This window comes from Elephantulus edwardii, unplaced genomic scaffold (genome assembly GCF_000299155.1).
Source record: "Elephantulus edwardii isolate Elephantulus edwardi_28Jun2011 unplaced genomic scaffold, EleEdw1.0 scaffold00220, whole genome shotgun sequence".
Lineage (NCBI taxonomy): Eukaryota > Metazoa > Chordata > Mammalia > Macroscelidea > Macroscelididae > Elephantulus > Elephantulus edwardii.
In genome coordinates this window covers 2670814-2691900 of record NW_006399970.1, presented here as the reverse complement: position 1 = coordinate 2691900, position 21087 = coordinate 2670814, and the positions used below count along the sequence as shown (strand labels likewise).

At 40.7% G+C, this 21087-nt stretch overlaps 1 protein-coding gene across 1 annotated transcript in view; it reads left to right on the top strand.

Moving 5' to 3' along the window:
- The window catches only part of LOC102856808 (mast/stem cell growth factor receptor Kit-like), a 128203-nt gene that overhangs the window by 67663 nt on the left and 39453 nt on the right, over positions 1-21087 (top strand). Inside the window, exons 6-7 of the mRNA XM_006898087.1 lie at positions 7237-7426; positions 12194-12309. Coding sequence (XP_006898149.1) covers positions 7237-7426; positions 12194-12309 — 306 coding nt within the window. The remainder of the gene's footprint in view (positions 1-7236; positions 7427-12193; positions 12310-21087) is intronic.

The following is a 21087-nucleotide window of genomic DNA, read 5'->3' as shown; positions in this document are numbered from 1 at the left end:
TGGTGTTCTTTTCAGCTTACCAACCCAAACACAGTTGAGCTTTTCTTGAGGAGTTTGAGTCCTGGTTGAAAGACTTGCATTTGGAAATGGATATAAACTCTCCCTGCCGAAGAGCACTAATGGTCAGACGCATTACTATCAAGTCAGAATCAACTCATAGCTCACCTTCCATTGACTTTCCAAAGCTAGAAATCTCTTGAAAGGAGATCAGCCATCCTCCCACGGTGCCACTGGTGGATTTGAACCGTCAGAGAAGTGCTCTTTGGGTCAGTAGGGCAACTTCCTGCAGACTGCTGCACCACTAGAGCTACAAGGATTCCTTTGAATCTTCTAGCTGTTTTTCCAGTTGTTTTCAGTACCCTTACAGCACAGAAGGGTGACTTGGGCTTCTCCTCTCTACCAGCACCTTTTCTCAGTCCTCAAATTGTAGGACTTATCCTTTCAGAATGAAGTCCACTGTGGCATGGATCATGGGATCCACTGCACATTCAAATGGAGCATGACAATCTGTTTCTGTTTGATATCAGATCCAGTGTGTAGAATTACCTTCCCTGCTCTAGAATCACAGGATTTCTTTTCCAAGCATCTACTAAAAGAAATGATGATAGATGGAGAAAATATCAAGACTGCCAGTGATTTCATTTTAGTTGGATCCATGACCAGTGCACTTGGAACTAGCAGTCAGGAAATTAGGAGACATATTGCTTCTTTGGAGAAGAACATCTTGCTTGGAAGGGTTGAGAGATGGCAAAAGAGAGGAAGGCCCTCAACCAGGTGGATTGACACAGTGACTGTAGCAATGGGCTCAAGTGTGTCAGAGATTGTGAGGTTGGCACAGAATAGTGTTCATAATCTGTTGTTCGTGGGGTTGTTATGAGTTGTACTTGACTCAACAGCACCTAATATTCCTCTTTTTAAACAACAACTAAAAGAGAGTAGAAATAGTGGAATCTTTGCTAGTTTTGATTTACCAAAAATAAAACTAACTTAAAAATTACTTACCTGGATATGTTATATTTTTTGTTGGGAGGGGTTGGACATGATTTGAATTTAATCTTATTTTCTTGTCTCTTTAATATGCCACCATATTCTTAGTGTTTGTCTTTGATTAAATGCTTGTTAAGGTGTGTACGCCAGGGATATGTCCTATCTCCACACCTTTTTAATCTATATGCAGAGTAGATTGTTCAGGAGGCTGGGCTCTGTGAGGAGAAGTGTGGCATCAGGGTTGGAGATAGACTTATCTACAACCTACGTTATGCAGAGGACACAATTCTGCTTGCTGAAACTGAGGAGGAACTGAAGTACTTGCTGCAGTCAAGGACTACAGCCTTCAATATTGAGTGGAGCTCAACATTAAGATAATAATGATTCTCACCATCAAGAAAACAAAGATTCTCACCATTAGGCTAATTGACAGCATCATGATAGATGGTGAAGAGATTGAGACTGTTAATAGCTTTAGTTTGCTTGCCTCCACAATCAACATTGTTGGTACCAGCAGCCAGGAAATTAAAAGACCAATTGCATTAGAAAAGTCTTCTGTCAGAGACCTTGCCAACATACTGTAGAGCAATAATATCAGTCTGGAGACTAAGGTGCACCTGATCCAGGCCATAGTCTTTGTAATTACTTGCTATGCATCAGAAAGCTGGACAAAGAGTAGAACTGATAGAAGGAGAATTGATGCTTTTGAGCTGTGGTACTGGGGAAGAGTATTGAATATACCACGGACGGCCAGGAAAACAAACAGGTTTTTCCTGAAAAGGGTGAGACCAGGCTGCTCCTTGGAGGCAAGGATTCTGAAGCTTCATTTGACATACTTTGGACATGTTGTAAGGCGGGATCAGTCTGTGGAGAGGGACCTCATGCTTGGGAGAGTGGAGGGGAAGCACAAGAGAAGAGGACCCTGGATGAGATGGATTAATGCAGTGACTGAGATAATGAGGATAGGTTTGTCAGAGACAATAAAATTGGCAATAATAATAAGGATAGAGCAGAGGTTAGGGCTGTTGTACATAGGGTCACTATGAGTCGCAGACAACTCAATGGCACATATAACAACAATAATAAGGGTGTTTCAGTTTTTCATCTTGAGCTGTCATGCAATGATGCAATATATTTTTTAATTTCTCCAATTTTATCCACTCCAAACTTCTTTAATATATGTGTAAGTCAGGGTTAGAGGTAGATTTTTCTTATAATGTCAAAATTTGGATGTGTCTCCTGTTATCCTAACGGAAAACAGCTCATCAGATTGAACACAGGAAAGACTTGACTTGTAACCTTAGAGTCTCAGAAAGAGCACTGCTTCTCCCTCAACGTGATTGTGAACCATTTATTAATTTGAATAGAAAGCTTTGCTTTTAAAATATTAAACTTCATAAGCGCTAATTGGCTAAATTGATTAGGGAGCATGTTGATAGATCAGCTTCAGCTCCAGAAAGCAATTAGTAAGGATGTTTTGAGTGCACTGTTGTATGTAATTGGAATTTTAAAATCCATTCATCAATTTCCAAGAACATTACTGTATAACTGGAAAGATTTGCAGTGAAACCAGAATATGGCTTTTTGTTGTTTTAGGAGTAAGTTAGGCTGGGACAAGAGCAGGAGGAGCCAAAGAGAAAACTAGTTTTTCAGGGGCTGGGTGTGGGATTGGAGGGGTAAGCATGGAGTGGTGCAGAGGACAAGCTCAGGATCATGCCAACCTGGTTTTGAACTGGGACTCTGACCCTTAACTTTCCAATGCACCCTCCTTTAACTCTGACTGCAGTTTTTTTCCCCCTTTGAGAATCAGTCTCTTACTTAACTCCTTAGTCCATGAAAAGGTGAAAGGCAATAGATTTTATAACAAAGTACTGAGCTTGGGGTTTGCATTTGATTAAATTTTAATGTGTCACCAATTTCTTAATAAGAAAGTTCTTGGGAAACCATACTTTATGCTGTTACAACCCAGGTGGAGTTCTTTGATTCTAATAATTCTCCCACTTGATGAATTTGAAACTTTCTGTGGGACATAAAACCATATTGAGCAAATTATACTATAGAAAAACTCGAGGGTCGTAGGTATTTTATGTATGGTAGTTTTGTGACAAATCATTTCAATGCAAATTGTTGTCTGAAATATTTGAATACTTTTCACTGTGTAGTGTCTTTGAATGAAGAACTTCAGAACTTAACCATTTAATGTATGTACTATGTAAACAAAACATTTATTCCCTAAACATGATTGGCAACATCAGGATGGATGGTGAAGAGATTGAGATTGTACACAGCTTTAGTTTGCTTGGCTCCACAGTCAACACTCTTGGCACCAGTAGCCAGGAAATTGAAAGGCTCATTGCCATGGGAAAGTCTGCTGTTAGGGACCTCTCCAAAGTACTGAAGGGCAATGGTGTCTCTCTGGAGACTAAGGTGCATCTGATACAGGCCATGGTCTTCACAATCACTTGTTATGTATCAGAGAGTTGGACAATGACCAAAGAGGATAGAAGGAGAATTGATGTCTTTGAGCTGTGGTGCTGGAGAAGAGTATTGAGAATACCATAGACTGCTAGGAAAACAAACAGATTCGTCCTGGAAAGGGTTAAACCGGGTGGCTCCTTGGAGGCAAGGATTCTGAGGCTCCGTCTAACATACTTTGGACATGTTGTGAGGAGAGACCGGTCCTTGGAGAAGGACATCATGCTTGGGAGGGTGGAGGGACGGCGCAGGAGGGGAAGGCCCTCTATGAGGTGGATTGATTCAGTGACTGGGATAATTGGGATGGGAGTGTTGGAGACAGTGCGATTGGCACAGGACAGAGCAGAGTTTAGGGCTGTTGTACATAGGGTCGCTATGAGTCACAGGCGACTCGATGGTGTATAACAACAAACAACAACATATTCATACTCCTGCTCCCCTTTATTGTAATTATAACCCCTCTGTGGGTTTCCTGAGGTTGTACATTGCACTGGAGAAAATTACCTATCTTGATCAAGCAGCTGGTGGATTCGAACAGCTGACTTTTAAATTAGAGCCTGATATGTTACTCATTACATTGCTAGGGCACTTTTAACCAAATAGTGGCAAAGAGTGTTGCTGTGTACTGTTGAGTCAGGACGCACTCATAGCAGACCCTCCAGTGAGTTTTCAGAAGCAGTTAGGGTTAGGGTACAGGAGGAAATTGTCCATCTTTTTCACACCAGAGCAGCTAGAGGATTCGAACCATGTGCCTTTGGGTTGAAAGCACATTTCCTTGCCACTAAGCTGCTAAGAGCTCCCTTGACAGCAATGGTAGTTAATATTTCTTTAGAGTTTTAGAATTAATTTCTAAATATGAAAAAAACCCAAATAGAATTATATCTGTCCAACAATCCTACTAACTTGATACAACTATTTTTAGAACATTACTGTATTGCCTAGATATGTATAAAATCATAATTTAACATAGGAATTATTAGGTCTGTCTCTCAACTTAAAAGTATGTAGATACTCAAGGACAAGGAACAGGTCAAGTTGGAGCGTTTTCACAGAAACTTGTTCATATCTAATCTCTGCTATTGTGTAGCTAGCTATATAGCTTCTTTCCAGGTCATGATTTTTTTCATATTTAGAATAGGGATTATAAGACCTTTTTCTCAGTATCAGGTTAAGATTAAGTAGTTTGTTATAATTTTAATAAAATAAATAAGGTGGTAGGGCAGTTTGGTACACAAACATTCTATAAATGATGGCTATAAATAATACTGATAATTATTTTACTACTCCTTTATTCAAGAAATTTATCATTACTATTTCTTAAGGCTGTGTGGTATCTTACTATTATTCACTTAACCTGTTTTCTATTTTCTCATTTTAAAATTGCTACTGCCGGTGTAAATAGCACTTCTTTGTACTTGTAACTTGCCCGCTTATTAAGATGAGTTCTCAAATGGAAATTGCAAGATTAAAGTGAAGAATACGTATTTTAAAAACAAAAAAGTCTGTAATTCTAAGAGTTGGGCCAATTTTAAGTTGAAGTCATTCTGTCTAGTCTAAATTGCCTTGTGGTTCACTTTTCAGGGGGTTTTCGGGGATGGTCAGTTGCACGCGAGGAGAAGCTGGTGGACTTGACCTTGACAGGGCTCACCCTGTGGATCAGCAGCACAGCCTCCCACAGACTGCACCACCAGAAATCTATTGTGCTATTGCTACCACACGTACCAAACCGTTGAGCTAATTTTATAATAGTGTTTTTTGTACCACCCCCCCACCTTTTTGGTTGCTGTTTTTAATAAGAAAATGATTACTCATTTTAATTTAATTACTGGTTTAGCTGAACATCTTTCCATTTTTATTTTCATTTCCTATTTCCTGTTATTTTAATACATTGACTTTAAAAATATGAACTATTCAATCCAAATACTTTTTAAACTAATAAATGTCAAGAATGAAAGAATTTTAAGAAGGCCATGCATCTTTTAAGATAGTTGCTTAGGAAACCATGATGGGAGGCTGTATATTCCAAATGTCTGGTGTGGTTTTTTTGGTCTTGTTTTTGTAACCTCATGACACACAGTGTTTTTATACGAGCAAAGGAGAATAAAAAAATAATCTGTTAAAATTATTTTGTTATTGTCAGTTAATGCTAGAAATTAATCAATTTTGTAATTCAAAGATGAGGTTATGTCCTTTTTCAAATGGTTCAGATCATTAAAAACAAATTTAAGGTACAGGAACCCCATATTTTAGGACAGAAATAGATTCCTTCCACCATGATTTTCTATTGAGTTTTCATATTCATTACATCATATCTTCTTTAACACTAAAAGGATGGTACTGTGTATGTCTGTCGTTGACATTTGAGGGCACTTTGAGGATTTTCTAGTACTTGATCTTTTTCATCTCTAAATTAAAGGTTATAAAACAAGTTCATACATTTGGAAATACTAATTTAGAAAAGAGAGCTCTGGTGTCATAGTCTGTAGGGAGAACCACTGCTAACCCAAATGCTACACCTCTTGGTGGATCAAATCCACTTGCATTTACTCCTGGCAGCTGCTCTGGAGAAAGATGGGCAGTCTCTGAATGAACAGCCTCATAAACTCTCTAGAAGGTCAGGGATGATTCAGTTCTGGCCTGACAGCAAGGAATGAGTGAGTGAATTCAGAAATACTAATATGAACTCTACTGAGGGGAGCTCTGGTGGCCTAGTGGCAAGAAGCTGCACTGCAATCCCAAAGGCAAGTGGTTCAAGGCCCCCAGCTGCTCTGTGGGAGAGGATCAACAGTCTCCTCCCATGCGATTAACTGCTTCTGAAAACTCACTAGAGGGTCAGCCATTTGTTGGTTCCAATCCTATGGTTCACAGCAACAACAAACAATAATATGAGCATAATCTCCTCAGAGATACTATTTAGGTTTTAGAAGATACAAATGATTTTTGCCAAAGTATAGCTGTGTCAGTGCCTCAATCTTTACAGCTATTCTAAGCTTATTTATGTTGTAAATACAAATTATATGAGCCGGGAACAACATTGCAGATTACTCTCATACAGAAAAAAACTGTACCAAGACCTGTTGTAAGCCATTAGACTCTTACTAAATCAATTTACAGCAGCTCTGGCAGCATAGTTTGGAGGGAATTGTGCTGCTTGCCCAAAGGCAGAACCTCTTCAGTGGTTCAAATCCAGCAGCAGTTCCAAGGGGAAAAGATGGGCAATTTCCGTCAGTGCAATTTACAGCGTCCTGAAAACCTGTAAGCTATGAGTTGATCATGATTCAATGGCAACGAGAGGGAGGGAGGGAGCAGTTTAAAAATTAGTTTTCAGAGGGGAAAAAAGATGCTTAATTATTGACATGATAAAGATATATTCTGAGTCTTTTATTTTGGACCTTACATTTTCCATCAGCGGTTTCCTATATTACAATATTTACACATGATTTCCTTTTCTTAGGAAAAAATATCTCAGAGAAGTACCTTATATAAAAGGGAGAGCTAAGAGATATGACAAAGAGCAATGTCAGAATTCAGAATTTCTAAGGCATACATAATAATAAGGAAATAGCAGCAAATTCCAGAAGTTTTAATTATTTGCTTTCACAATAAATTCAAGGTTTTTAAAAATCACAGGCTACAGACACAAATCTTTTTGTTTGTTTTGTGTATGTTTCAATTGTGGTTTGGGTGTAAGTTGAGGACCTGAAGTTGTAAAGTTGTGTTCTGTGTTGTGTGGTTATTGCTCTAATGGTTTCTGTCCTGTTCTGTTGTCCTCAGATAAAGGATTCATTAAGATCTCTCCCATGGTGAACACTACATTGTTTGTAAATGATGGAGAAAATCTAGTCTTAATTGTGGAATATGAGGCGTACCCTAAACCTGAACACCAGCAGTGGATTTATATGAACAGAACTTCCCCTGATAAGTGGGAGAATTATCCCAAGTCTGAGAACGAAAGTAACATCAGGTAAGAAAAAGGCCCGTCCCCTTTTTGTCAATATGGCTTAACAGGCCTTTTTTCTGTGGTCCGTTAATTTATGAGAAACTGCTTTGTACAGGAGGAAATCTCCTCTCACTTCCCATCTCAATTCTCTCATTCTCTATATGTCCTAAGCCCCCTCAAATGTATTTTGTTGTAAATTTAACTACAACCCCTTTCCCATGATTCTTTTTTTATTTTTTAGTGATTTTTTAATGCAACATGTATTTTTTACAGCGTATTCTTTCCATTTAATTTTTCCCCTATTCATTCATTTCCCTCCCTGCCCCCTACCCCCAGTTCGTTTTTCTCTTTGGACAGAAAAAAAAATTCTTTCATTGTTCTATAGTCCCCTCCCAAGTCCACAGTCCACTTTATTATGCATTTCTTTTTCTGTAATCTTGTCATGAAAATAATACCTAATCCTATATCCCTTTTTAACAGTCTCTCCTTCATCTGTTTCAATGCGCGGTATACATTATTTATCCCCTTCTTTCTGAAGTTCCTCCCAACCCCGATGTCAGTCCTGTTTTACAACAGTTGGCACTATGCAGTATTTGTCTTTTTGTGACTGAGATATTTCACTCAGCATAATGTCCTCCAGGGTCACCCACTTTGAATAATATTGCATGAGTTCCTTGTTTTTCAATGCAGCATAGTATTCCATTGTGTGAATATACCACAGCTTCTCTATCCATTCATTTGTTGATGGGCACTTGGGTGTTGTTTCCAGCTCTTTGCTATTGTGAACAAAGCCACGATAAACATGGGTGTGCATATATCTGCTTGGGTAGCAGTTATGATTTCTTTAGGGTATATTCCCAATAGTGGAATTGCTGGGTCAAATGGTATTTCTCTTTCCAACTTTTTAAAGAAGTGTCATACTGCCTTCCATAGTGGTTGTACCATTTTACACTCCCACCAACAGTGAATAAGGGTTCCAGTTTCTCCACAACCTTGCCAGCATTTTCTGTTTGCTGCTGTTTTGAATTTTGCTATTCTTACTGGGGTAAGATGATGTCTCAGAGTTGTTTTTTTCCCCATGATTCTTAAGGATAGTTTCCAGGTAGTTACTGACAATACTAGAAATACAATGAGTGATCCTCCTCAGAGAAAGAGGAGAGTTAGTTTATTTAAACTGTACTAAAACTTGGAAAGTTGGAGGGTCATCAAAGCAGAGGAAAACCCTTAACGAGACAGCTTGACTCAGTGACTGCAGCTGTGTTCCCAGGTATGTCAGAGATGTTGAGGATGGCACAAATTACGACAGAGTTCAGCTCTCTTGCTCATAGGGTCTCTGTGAGTCATACTCAATTGAACAGCACCTAACAACAATAAAAATAAGAATCATTATGTAGCTTTGAACCATGATATTTCATTTTATTTAAAAATATTTATCATAAAACAACAACCATCTTACATATGTGTTGTGTGTGCTTCTGCTATCATAATACAGTAAAACCTTTACTCATTATTTTTGGTTAACTTGTTAATTTTAGTCCTCACACAAGCACTCCAGTTTTAAAATTTTTACACAGAAGAAGTTGAGGCCCAGAGGGTTACATAACTTGACTAAGCTCAAATGACTGATAAAGTGTGGGGTGCTTGGCTATATGTAGTTTGTGTGCCTTTCCCCAGTCAGGAGCTTGTTGGCTGATGTAGAATATAGGTGAGAGAGAATCATGTCAGGAGCAAGCATGAAGAATAGAAGGAAGAGAATGGAGTTGGGAGGTGTCAGGGCTATTTCCTTAACAAGACTTGATGATGAGGACGTGTGAAAGAGGTGAGGAGCTGTGTTCCTCAGCCAGGCTGGATAGTGAGTAGTGGCCCCATTCTCTGATGAGGACAAGAAGGGTCATAAGGAGAATCTACCGCGACCACCTTCTGAGGAAAGGCAATGCATTTGGTTTGGAGTTTGCTGAATTTGAGATTGACTAGGATCTCTGATGGAGATGTTCAGGTAAGATGTGTTCCAAAGCTGAGCTTAAGACCGGGTTCGTATGGGAGTGATTTGTTAAGGTTGTCTCAGAAACCTGTCGGGGATGGAAGCAGGATAAGGAAGCGAGGGAATGGAGGGAGCTGATGGAGCCTTCCACTCTCTGATCCTGCGGGTGCTCCAGAGCTAAACTTATAGAACTTTATTATCAGTTATTGCCTGACAGTGAACATGACTGGACAGGAAACTTCCAGAGCCTTCAGTTGTTTAAGGGCAGTCCCTAACCATGTGAGCTGTTTGCAGTTGCATTCAGACTATGTGAGTGTAGAAGCAAAATGGTTTCTATAGTGGAAACTTGGGACTCAGTTCTAGATTCTAGACTGTTTGTTATGTGCTGTTGAGTTGACTACGATCTGAACCTTGCCCTATCTTGCATTGTCCTTAGCATCTCTGCCACGCTCAAGCCCATTTTATAGTCATTGTATCAACCCACCTTATTAAGGATCTTCCTCTCTTGCTGACCTTCTACCTTTCCCAGGGTGATGCCTTTTCCCAAGGATCACCCCCTCCCGACTCTAAGCCCAACATATGTGAGGTGGAGTTTTACCATCCTGGCCTGTAAGGAGCACCTTGGTTCTATTTCCTTGAAGACAGATTTGTTTGTTCTCCCTGTACTCAGTACTCTTCACCAACACATCAATTCAAACCATCTATTCTTTTTTGGTCTTCCTTATTCACTGTCCAGTTTTCAGATGCAGGTGAAGCAATTGAAAATACCATAGTTTAGATCAGGAGCACCTTAGTGGTTAAGCTGATTAGATATCCTTGCTCTTTAGTTCTAGTTCTAGGTGCGTGGTAAAGATTTGAAAGCCATGAGCCGGCAGCAGGTAGTTCATTGAGAGAGAGGATTGTCACAGAGCAGTGAGAGTGGCTGAGTGGGAGTCATGTAGCTTGTGTAGATCGTATTAGATCAGGCACCACTCAATTTCGGGGGACTTTGTCTACATCAGAGCCCCTTTGTAACTCTCCTGAGAGCTGTGCAGTGCTTCGTCCTTTCAGCCCTGGAGGATAAATGGACATTCAGCTAACAGATACCATGAAGGGGCGGAGAAGAAGTGGACAGGGTGGCAGGAGGTTGCGGTTTCATGGAAACCAAACACGAAAGTAAGGCAAGAAGGAAGGTGAGAGCACGCATGCTGACCTTGAGAGAGCTCTGAAGAGGGTCTGCTTGGGGACAGGTGGCATGCAGATACCTTTTCGCCTGGGTTTACCTGACTTGTACTGCTGAGCACAGTAGGATGGGGGCATTAAGAACACTGGTGGGAACGAAGTTCACTGAAGACTGGGGACGAGAAGGAAGTGGCCAGGAGGATAGGTAAGAGTGGAGGGAGTGCACCTTTATGAGGGCGCCTTCCTGCTCTCTGACACAGACTTCAGAGAAAATAGATATGGTTGTATCTCTCATTGTCTTTGAGTTGGAACTAACTCATAGCTGAGCCTCCAGTGAATTTGCAGAGGGTGTAGATTGTGCAGGAGGAGAGTGCCAACCCATCATTCTCCCAAGGAGTTGTTTATGGATTCAAACAACCTGCCTTAGGTTTGGCAGTACAATTTCTTACCACTAGACCACCAGAGCTCTCTGTGTATGTCTATGTTTGTGTCTGCCTATGCCTATGCCTATGTCTGTCTATCTGTCTATCTTTGGAAGCAGCAGTGGCATCCACTTCCTAAACCACATGCCTCTGTAAACTATGAACTTTGAAAAATGACTATAGTTATAGAAAGTCTTCAGGTCTTTTGTTCATAGGGTTGCTGTGAGTTGTGTTTGACTTGATGGCACTCAACAACAACAAAACAACATCTATCATCTGTCTATCTATCTATCTATCTATCTATCTATCTATCTATCATCTATCATCTATCTCTTTGCATACATAAGTATAAAGACCGATGTGTTTATACGTGTAATAGGTTTTTGCTAATATGGATTTTGAGAAGCCTTCGTGGCGTAGAAGCAATGATAATTTTCTCCTCAGCTGCTGAGGAAAAAAGATGTGGCAATAAGACTCTATAAAGATTAACCAAACCAAATCATTATGGTCAAGTTGATTCTGACTCATAGCAACTCTAAAGAACAGAGTAGAACCGCCTCACAGGGTTTTCGTTCCCAAGGATGTACATCTTCATAGAGAAAAACTGCCCCATCTGCCTTCCTCAGAGTGGCTGGTGTGCTCAAACTGCCAACCTTTTGGTAAGCAGTCAAATGCCTTAAGCATCATCAGAGCTGCTTTGTAAAGATGACAGCTTGGAAGCACTGTGGAGCAGTTCAGCTGTGTCTCATAGGGTCTCGGAGAGTCAGGTAATGAATGGGTGTGCTTTAATGGGCTTAATGTGGATTTTAATTAAATGACCCAGTTCCTCACACCCCCCCCCACTTCAAAACAGGCATATATTTATAAATTATTTTTGCTCTGGTCCTTCAAGTTGCCTGGAATTCAGCCACCTTATGAACAGCAGATCTGAACTGTGCCCATTCTGTGCCCTCCTCTCATCTGTGACATACCTGAACCCATTTTTACAGCTATTGTGTCAGTCTATCTTGGTGTGGATCTTCCTTTCTTACACTGACTTTCCAGGCATGATATCCTTCTCCAAGGACCCGCCACTCCTAGCAGCATACTCAGTGTATGTGAGTCAGCGTTGCACTCTCCCTGTCTCCAGATAGATATAATATCTTTGTATTTCCACACAGAGCTGTGAAAAGACACGAACTCGGAGACAATCCAATGAATGATTGACTTATTGTTCTTTCTTTGTAGATATGTAAGTGAACTTCATCTAACCAGGTTAAAAGGGTCCGAAGGAGGCACTTACACATTTTCAGTGTCCAACTCTGATGCCAACTCTTCCGTAACATTCAGTGTTTATGTGACCAGTAAGTAAAATGAATTGCTCCTTATCTTTGTTTCTTTTATTATTTTGATTGTGGCGTGTGTTTGCAACAGCTGCAGAAAGGAGAGGCGTTGTGTACTATGTAAATAACGTTTCATGATAATTTTGACCTTAACAAAGACCTCGTGGTTTGGTGGTTAGATGAGCTTGTAAGAAAACCAGTCCCGTGTCCTACATCTCGCTGACCATATGACCTTGTAAGAGTCGCTCAGATTCTGAACGCTGCCTTTGAAGTAAGCAGAACTCACAATAACATCCCAGTTCCAAATAACAGTTGTTGGAGGGAAAATGTATTATTATTGATTGCTGGGATGAGGAAGGAGAGATTGAATTTGAGTTAGATAATGGTGTGAGGTGAGAAAGAACTGCCAGCAAACAAAGCTTGACATGGTTTCTTTGTTACATTGCTTTTTCTTTTGAGGTTGTGATACTATTTGTGTTTAGTTGTCCTTCCATGAGGACTAATACAGTATTGATCCAGCTCAAGAGAGCATGGCAGTGTACCACGTCAGTACCATGATGGCAGGAGGTTTGGAGGGGGAAGGATAGCTCCAGGGATCGGACCCTGAATCGCCATGGTCCTGCTCTGCTGTAGCCCCACTGCCCTTTGCCACAGTGTCCTTGAGGAAGACCTCGTCCCAGTTATTGTTGATTGCCGTCGAGTCAAGCATGAATCATAGCAACCCTATGAACAAAAGATCAGAAGCCTTTCTCTAACTATCGTTGTTTCTTAAAGTTCATAGAGTTTCCAGAGGCATGTTGTTTAGGGAGTGGATGCCACTGGAGCCAACTCTCCAGCTGGGACTTTAGCCAAATGTAGGGCTGCCGGCTGTGCTTCTTGGGATCCTGCTTGCATGCATTTCCAAGGGAGGGGCAAGCAGGTGCCTGACACACTGCACTCGCCGGAGGCGTGGCAAGAGTCGTCTGGTGGCAGTCTGCAGTGAGTTGTGTTGCTGACTCAAATACTAAAATCTCTGGCATCTCAAATGCCAGAGGGTTAAGCCGGGCTGCTCATTGGAGGCATACTTTGGACATGTTGTAAGGAGGGACCAGTCCTTGGAGAGGAGAGGGACGTGATGCTTGGGAGGGTGGAGGGACAATGCAGGAGAGGAAAACTGAAGGTGGATGGATTCAGTGACTGGAGTAGTGGGGCTGGGTGATGACCCTGATTCAGACAGTGCGATTGGCATAGGTCAGAGCAGGGTTTAGGGCTGTTGTACCTAGGGTCGTTATGAGTCACAGGCAACTTGATGGCACATAGCAACAACAACAACAACAACAACAACAACAACAGGGTACCCTATTGATGGAGAATAGATCTCAACTTGCTTGACCCTAAGAATCTTTTTGTTCAGAGAACATAGTGTCTCTGACTTGATTGTATTTTATCTTATTTACCCTCAATTTAACTATATGTAGATCAATTAAACTTTTAATTGGAGGAGTTTAATATACTGTTGTTAGGTGCCATCACGTCAAGTACAACTCATAATTTCCCTATGCACAACAGTAGATCTAATCCCAAGGATATTTTTCATATGCTAATAACAACCCTGTCCTATCTTATACCATGCTCACAACTCTTGAACCCATTGCTGCAGTCACTATGTCAGTCCATCTGGCTGAGGGTCTTCTTCTGTTTCACTGACCTTTCACCTTTTGAGCGTGATGTCCCTTTCCAAGGGATAATCTCACCTAACAACATACCCAAAAAATAAGAGATGAAGTTTTATCATCTTTGCTTATAAGGAAAGTTCTGGCTGTACCTTTTTCAAGATGTATATACTTGTGTGGGCTTTTTTTTTTTTTTGGCAGTCCATGGAATATTTAGTGCTCTTCTTCAACACCACAACTCGAAGGCATTCTTCTGTGATCTTTATTTATTATCCAGCTCCCAGTAGCATAGCAAGTGATTGAAAAAAACTATGGCCTGAATCAGGGTCATCATAATCATTAATAAAATTAATATATGGACAGTCTCCTCCCATGCAATTAACTGCCTCTGAAAACACACTTGGAGGGTCAGCTATGTGTTGGCTCTGACTCCGTGGTATTCAGCAACTCAACGTATTAGGCATACTTTAAAATTACTTCTTTTAAGAAATCTTGATATTTAAGTAGCGTAAGAAAATTGTCTGAAAATTGTATTCTTGCAAGCATAAAAAGGATCCAGTTCATACCCAACTTTTGGAATGAGCTTCTTGTGTAATGATTCTCAAACTGCCTGTGGGGTCACACACTCACTCACCATGCAGTTTGCCATTGATTTGGAACCGATTCACAGCTGACACTCCAGCAAGGCTGTAAATTGCACAGGAGGAAATTTTCCATTTTTCTCCCTCCAGAGCTGCTGGTGGATTCGAACCTCCAGGAAGACACCACCTTTGCGATAGTAGCACAACTCTCTATAGATCAACGTTCCAAGGACCAGGTTTTTTATGTGTTTAATTTGCGAGTCTCGGTGGATCAGTTGTTGTTGTTGTTGTTGTTCATTCCCCGTCTTCCTCCCACACAGCAGTTGGTTGATCTGAACCACTTGCCTTGGGATTGGCAGGACAGCTCCTTGCCACTAAGCCACCAGAGGTGTGCGTTGTGGGCAGTTCTGACTCTGGCAGCCACCTGAGTGGAACTGCTCCTCAGGGTTTTCAAGGCTGTGACATTTCAGAAGTGGATCCCTAGACTTGTCTTCCAAGGCCTCTCTCTGTGGGTTTGCATTGGCAAGCGTTCAACTGGTAGTTAAGTGATTAACTGCATCATCCAGGAATAATGCTTTCTTATAAGACACAGTAAAACAGTTTGCCAGCAAAAGAGACTTGCATGGTCAAACAAGTACAGGACATACACTTATCCCTGGGGCTCTGCTGGGGAGGTATAGTACACATTAGCAAGTTAAAGATTCTGAGAAGGTCTGTAATAAAGAAATATACCTGGTGACTGTGTCACTTTTATGAAAAAGGACAGAGATATGCAAAATATTAGCCTGGGTTTGTATGTTTTGTTTTGTTAAAGTCTTCATACATTTTTTATTGAGTGTTTCTTTTTATTTTCTACTAGTTTATTTACAAAATTTGAATGCATTGTTTTCAAGAACAAATTATTTCAATTTCCCTCACCTCCACCCATCAAATTGTACAACCTCCATGATTAATCCCCCCATCCCCTTGAACGTCCTCATCCCTCTGCTTCCATCCCCTCTCCCCTTGGATCCTTATACTATTCTACAGTAATGGTTTGTGGGGTTTTTTTTCTTCTTGTCTTTTTCTGTTTTTTAAATAATAATAATAATAGTTATTATTATTATTATTATTATTATTTTCGACCGACATCAAATCATACTGACAGATTTGTTCCCAGTTTCTAAGTGTTTACTCTTGATTTCTTTACCCATCTCCTGTAGATCTGTCACAGTAATTCACGAACATAGCTGACTTCACAGACTGTGTTTTCTGAAGAAGCTCAGGGGCCTTATTGTTCAGTTAACACACGTGTCTGCTAGCTACAAGGTTCAAATTTCAGTCAGTTTGGAGACAGTGCATAAGAAAGGCATGGCAACCTTCTGAAAATCCAGCCATTGAAAACACTGTGGAGCTCAGTTCAACTCTGATAGGCAAGAGGTAGCCATGAGCTGGAGCCCACATGGTAAACAAACTATGTTAGGAGGGTTTTGACGCTCATCTCCTGGCTTTAAGACCATGGGGATCTATCCCTTTAAGAGTCGTGTGTGTGTGTGTGTGTGTGTGTGTGTGTGTGTAGGGGAGTGCTTATGTCTCTTATATAGAATAGTGTGGTATTTGCGCATGAGCACACAAACCACATCAGGTGACGTTATCAGAAACTTAACATCAAAGTGACTGTAAAAATTTTAGTGTAGTGTTTCAACAAGACTTTCTATTTTTTAATAAGAAATGACCCTATTAGTTTCAGGTAGCCTGGTCTTGTATATATTGTGTCAGCCTGCAAACAGAAAGGTCAGTGCTTCAAATTCATTAGTGGTTCCAAGGAGAAAGATGAGAAGCCTTTGCCTGTACATTTTATAGCTCAGAAACCTAATGGAAGGTTGTTAGGAGTAAGAATTGACTGAGCAGCAGTGGAATTGTTTTATTTGTTATAATAACAAAAATATTTTTCGTAAGTCCAGCTTCATTGTGTTGTTGTGTACTATTAGGTAGAAACCAACCCTAGCTGACCTTCCAGCGGGTTTTCAGAGATAGTAAATTACACAGGAGGAGATTGTCCATCCTCTTCCCACAGAGAAGCTAATGGATTTGAACCGTATACCTTTGAGATTGCAACACAGTTCTACCATGTACTAATAGATCAACAATATGCCAACTCTATTTTAATTTAATTTTGGGACCTTTTAATGTTCTTTTGGTTGCATTGTGACCCATTTACCACACTTCAAATCACATGGTTTTATCTGTGTTTATAATGTAGGATTTTGTCAAATATTTCTTTTGTTTTAGCTACAATATTATATTTATTAGTATTTGTGAATCTATGTATCTTCGAGAACAAAGTAGTAATTAAATAGAAAGGAGGAGGGAAACGTTGCCACTTGTCATTGTATTGTTGCATTTCAAGTAAAAACTGATTACTAGCTGACGCTCCCGTTAGGTTTTCAAAGGCAATAAATCACATGAGAGGAAATTTGCCCATCTTTCTCTCGTGGAGCTGCTGGTGGATTTGAACCACATACCTTGCTGTTGTTAATTAGGTGCAGTTGATTTTGATTCATAGTGATTTTGCCCTGTCCTCTGCCATCACCACAATTTCCAGCGTGCTCAAAGCCTTTGTTGAAGTCACTCCGTCAGTCCCTCTTGTTGAGGGTCTTCCTCTCTTTCACTGCCCTCGATCTTTCCCAACATGTTGTCTTTTTCCGAGGACTGCCTCTCCTGACAACATGCCCAAAGTATGTGAGATGAAGTTTGCCCGTCCTTGCCTCGAAGGAGCAATCTGGTTGTACTTCCTCTAAGACAGATTTGTTTGTTCTTTTGGCAATCCATTGTATATTCAATACTCTTTGGCAACACCACAATGCAAAAACATCAATTCTTTTTTTGGTCTGTCTTATTCATTGTCCAACTTTCAGATGCATACGATGCAATTGAAAATACCACAGCCTGCATCAGACATCTCTTGGTCTTCTTGAATGGATACTTTTTAATATTAGCACTTTAAAGAGTATTGTTGTTGTGTGCTGTTGAGTCAGAACCGACCAGTAGCTAGCTCTCCAGCAGGTTTTCAGAGGCAGTAAACTGCATGAGAGTGGCTCATTTTTCTGCCACAGAGCAGCTCGTGGATTCAGACCGCTTTTGGTTTGGTCTTGCAGCATAGCTTCTTACCTCTCTGCCACTAGAGCTATGTAATTCCGAATAGGAAGATTTTACAAAGACCCTCAACTAGGGGGATTAACCCGGTGCCTGCTGCAATGGGCTCTTGTGTGTCAGGAAGTGTGAGGATGGTGCAGGATAGAACAGGGTTCTGATCTTTTGTTCATAGTATCACTATAAGTTGTACTTGATTTGACAGTACCTAACAAGAACAACTACGATGACAATTCAATTGGCCCTTTATAGCCAAGGGAAATTGTTCCTAGAACACCTAAAGATACCAAATACAAGAATACTTCTTATGCCTATTATATAGATTGGTGTAGTATTTGCATATAACCTATGCAATTTTACATAAACTCTAGATTACTTATCATATTAGATGCAGTGCATATGCTAGGAACACCTTAAGCTCCCTTTTAGGCTTTGAGGGAAAGCTTTGACCAGCAGATTGCTTCTCAGGAGTCATTTTTGCCACACAGCACAAGTAGTGAATTATTGAGAATGAAGTGTAAGGGCATTTGTACTATGCCAGGCTAGTGCTGGGGAACTGAGGATCTGTGAATTGCGACAGGCATTTCAGTAGTGTATATACAGCAGGTATATACCGCAAAGTGTACCCATACAGCACTTCATTCCACTGCAGGCTGGTAGCACAGTCCTAGGTAGTCCTTGACATACAACGAATAGAAGTTTTACTTTTTGAACTTTGTGGAAAGAATATTTTTCAAAAATAATTTCTATCCAAGGCTGGTTGAATCTACAGATACCAAACTCACAGATGTGGACTGCTGACTGTAATCTAAGAAATGTTTCATTTGTTTACAACTGTATAATGGAGGCATGGCATCCACTTCTTAAACAACATGCCTCTGGAAACTCTATGAACTTTGGTAAATGACAATAGTTATAGAAAGGCTTCAGGCCTTTTTTGTTCACAATGTTACTATGAGACGTGCTTGACTTGACGGCAATCAACAACAACATATACTGATCTATAATTAAAGATTAGAGGAGCTCTGGTGGCCTAGGGGTAAGAAGGTGCACTGCAATTCTGAGGGCTCACGGTTCGAATAAACCAGCTATTCAACTGGAAAAAGATGTACCGTCTCCTCCTGTGTGAGTAACTGTTTCTGAAAACCTGCTGAAGGGGAGTCAATTCTGACTCAATGGTACTCAACACCAATATAGTTAAAGAAGAGTAAGGATTCTATATTGTCTGGTATAGGAGAAAGGAGATGCGTATGAGGGAGGGGGTAGTGGTGACACCATGAAGGGTACTGCACTGGGTGGCCCCACTCCATGTGCTGCTACTGGTCTTTCTCCAGCCCACATTTCATGCTTCCATTTGCCAGTGTGTGGTCTACCAGTTGGTCGTGAGTCATCAACCACAGGTCTCAAAAATAGCCCGACTTTTCACTGGGTGGCATAATTGCTGACACTTGGCTTGCCAGCCTGATTTATTGGACATTGGGCAGGGTCAGATGCAATACTTTTAGAGTACTTCTTTCATCACATTGGGACACTGAGAAAGAAAATCCAGTTCCTCACTTCTTAGGGAGTGCCTGGGTCCTACAAATGCTTCACTTGAGTGGGAATGGTGATGGTTCAAGTCCACAGAGAGGCCTCAGCCTCCTTTAGAAAACTCAGGCATTGAAAACTCTGTGGAGCACAGATCTTCTTCAACAACTCCGTGGAAATGAGGAAGCTCTGGTGGCCTAGTGGGAAGGAGTTGTGCCACTAACTCAAGGGTGAGTGGTTCTAATCCACCACCAGTTCAGAGGGATAAAGATGGTCACTCTCTTCCCATGTGGTTGCAGCTACTGAAAACCTGCTGGAGGGTCAGCTAGGAGTTGCTTCTGATCTACCCCAACAAACAACAACTATGGAAGCTGGCCTATTGCCTTGTTATGCTGAACTCTTCAGGAAGAGCAGGTTTATTGCAAACTTACTGACTGGAGGCAGTTCTTCCCATTTTTGTAACACTTTGAATTCTTGATCACCAAATGACAGAAAAACCTTGTTAATTAAAAATGTGAACTTTGGCCTTTTGTGAAGCATGTCTGTGAATACTCTCTATGCAAAGTCAGCTTATTACTGCTTTGTTGGGCTTTTTTTAATTTGAAAAAGTTTACAACTTTCTCTGTATGAAAATTTAGTATCAGAAGCCAAAAGTGCTTTTAAAGTGAAATCTTAGGGTGATTGTATCCATTTTTGTACAAAATCTTCTTGTTATGTGCCGTCAAGTTACTTGCAACTCATAGCAACCCTGTATAGAATACCTCTGAACTCTGCTCTATCCTTAGCCAAACTTACTGTCTCTAGCACACCTAGCCCCTTTGCCCCAGTTATTGAGTCAATTCATCTCATCCAGGATCTTTCTCTCTTGCGCCATCCCTCTACCCTCCCAAGTATGATGTCCCTCTGCAAAGACTAGTCCCTCCTTCCGACTTGCCCATAATTGGTCAGATGGAGCTTCAGAATCCTTGCCTCCAACGAGTAGCCTGGTTTCACCCTCTCCAGGAAGAACCTGTTGGTTCTCTTAGCAGCCATAGTATATTCAGTACTCTTTTCCAGCACCATAGCCCAAAGGCATCAATTCTCCTTCTATCACTGTCCAGCTTTCTGATGCAAAGGAATTGTGAAGACCATGGCCTGGATCAGGCACACCTAGTCTCCAGACTGACATTTTTGCTCTTCAGTACTATGGAGAGGTCCCTGACAGCACACTTTCCCAGTATGATTTGTCTTTTGATTTCCTGGCTGTTGGTTCCAGGAGTGTTTATTATAGAGCCAAGCAAACTAAAGCTGTTAACAGTCTCAATCTCTTCATTCTCTGTCATGATGCTGCCAATCAGCCCAGTGGTGAGAATCTTTGTTTTCTTGATATTGAGCTTTAATCCCTATTTAAGGCTACAGTCCTTGACCTTCTATAGCAAATGCCTCAGGCCCTCCTTAGTATCCAAGCCAAAAACATATGCCGATTTTTGTGGTTTATTCATTCAGTAACTAAGCTTAGCCTGAAGGATAAAAAGAAACTGATTTGCAGGAATTAGAATGGACAAAATTTAGAATAATCGGTGTACACAGCATTATTGAGAAACTCACAGAATTTTTTTACTCTATGACATTTTACCTTAGTGTTTAGTAGAGTCAACTATGGCGAAACTTGAGTGGAGAGCCTCATCTTAGGGTGTTGCATTGTTGGTGGCTGAAAAGTCCTTGGCTTTGTATATACCATATGTAGATGTATTGAGTACAGTATGGTTTTTTGTTGTGTGTGTGTATATATGTGAATGAATATTTCTCTGTGAGTGCTTTAACCACTTATGTGAGAGACCTTTAAAAAAATGATCTGACAATTTGTGACAATTAAGTATGTATTATATTAGGCATGAAAAGGATTTTAACTTCTCACACCTGATTCA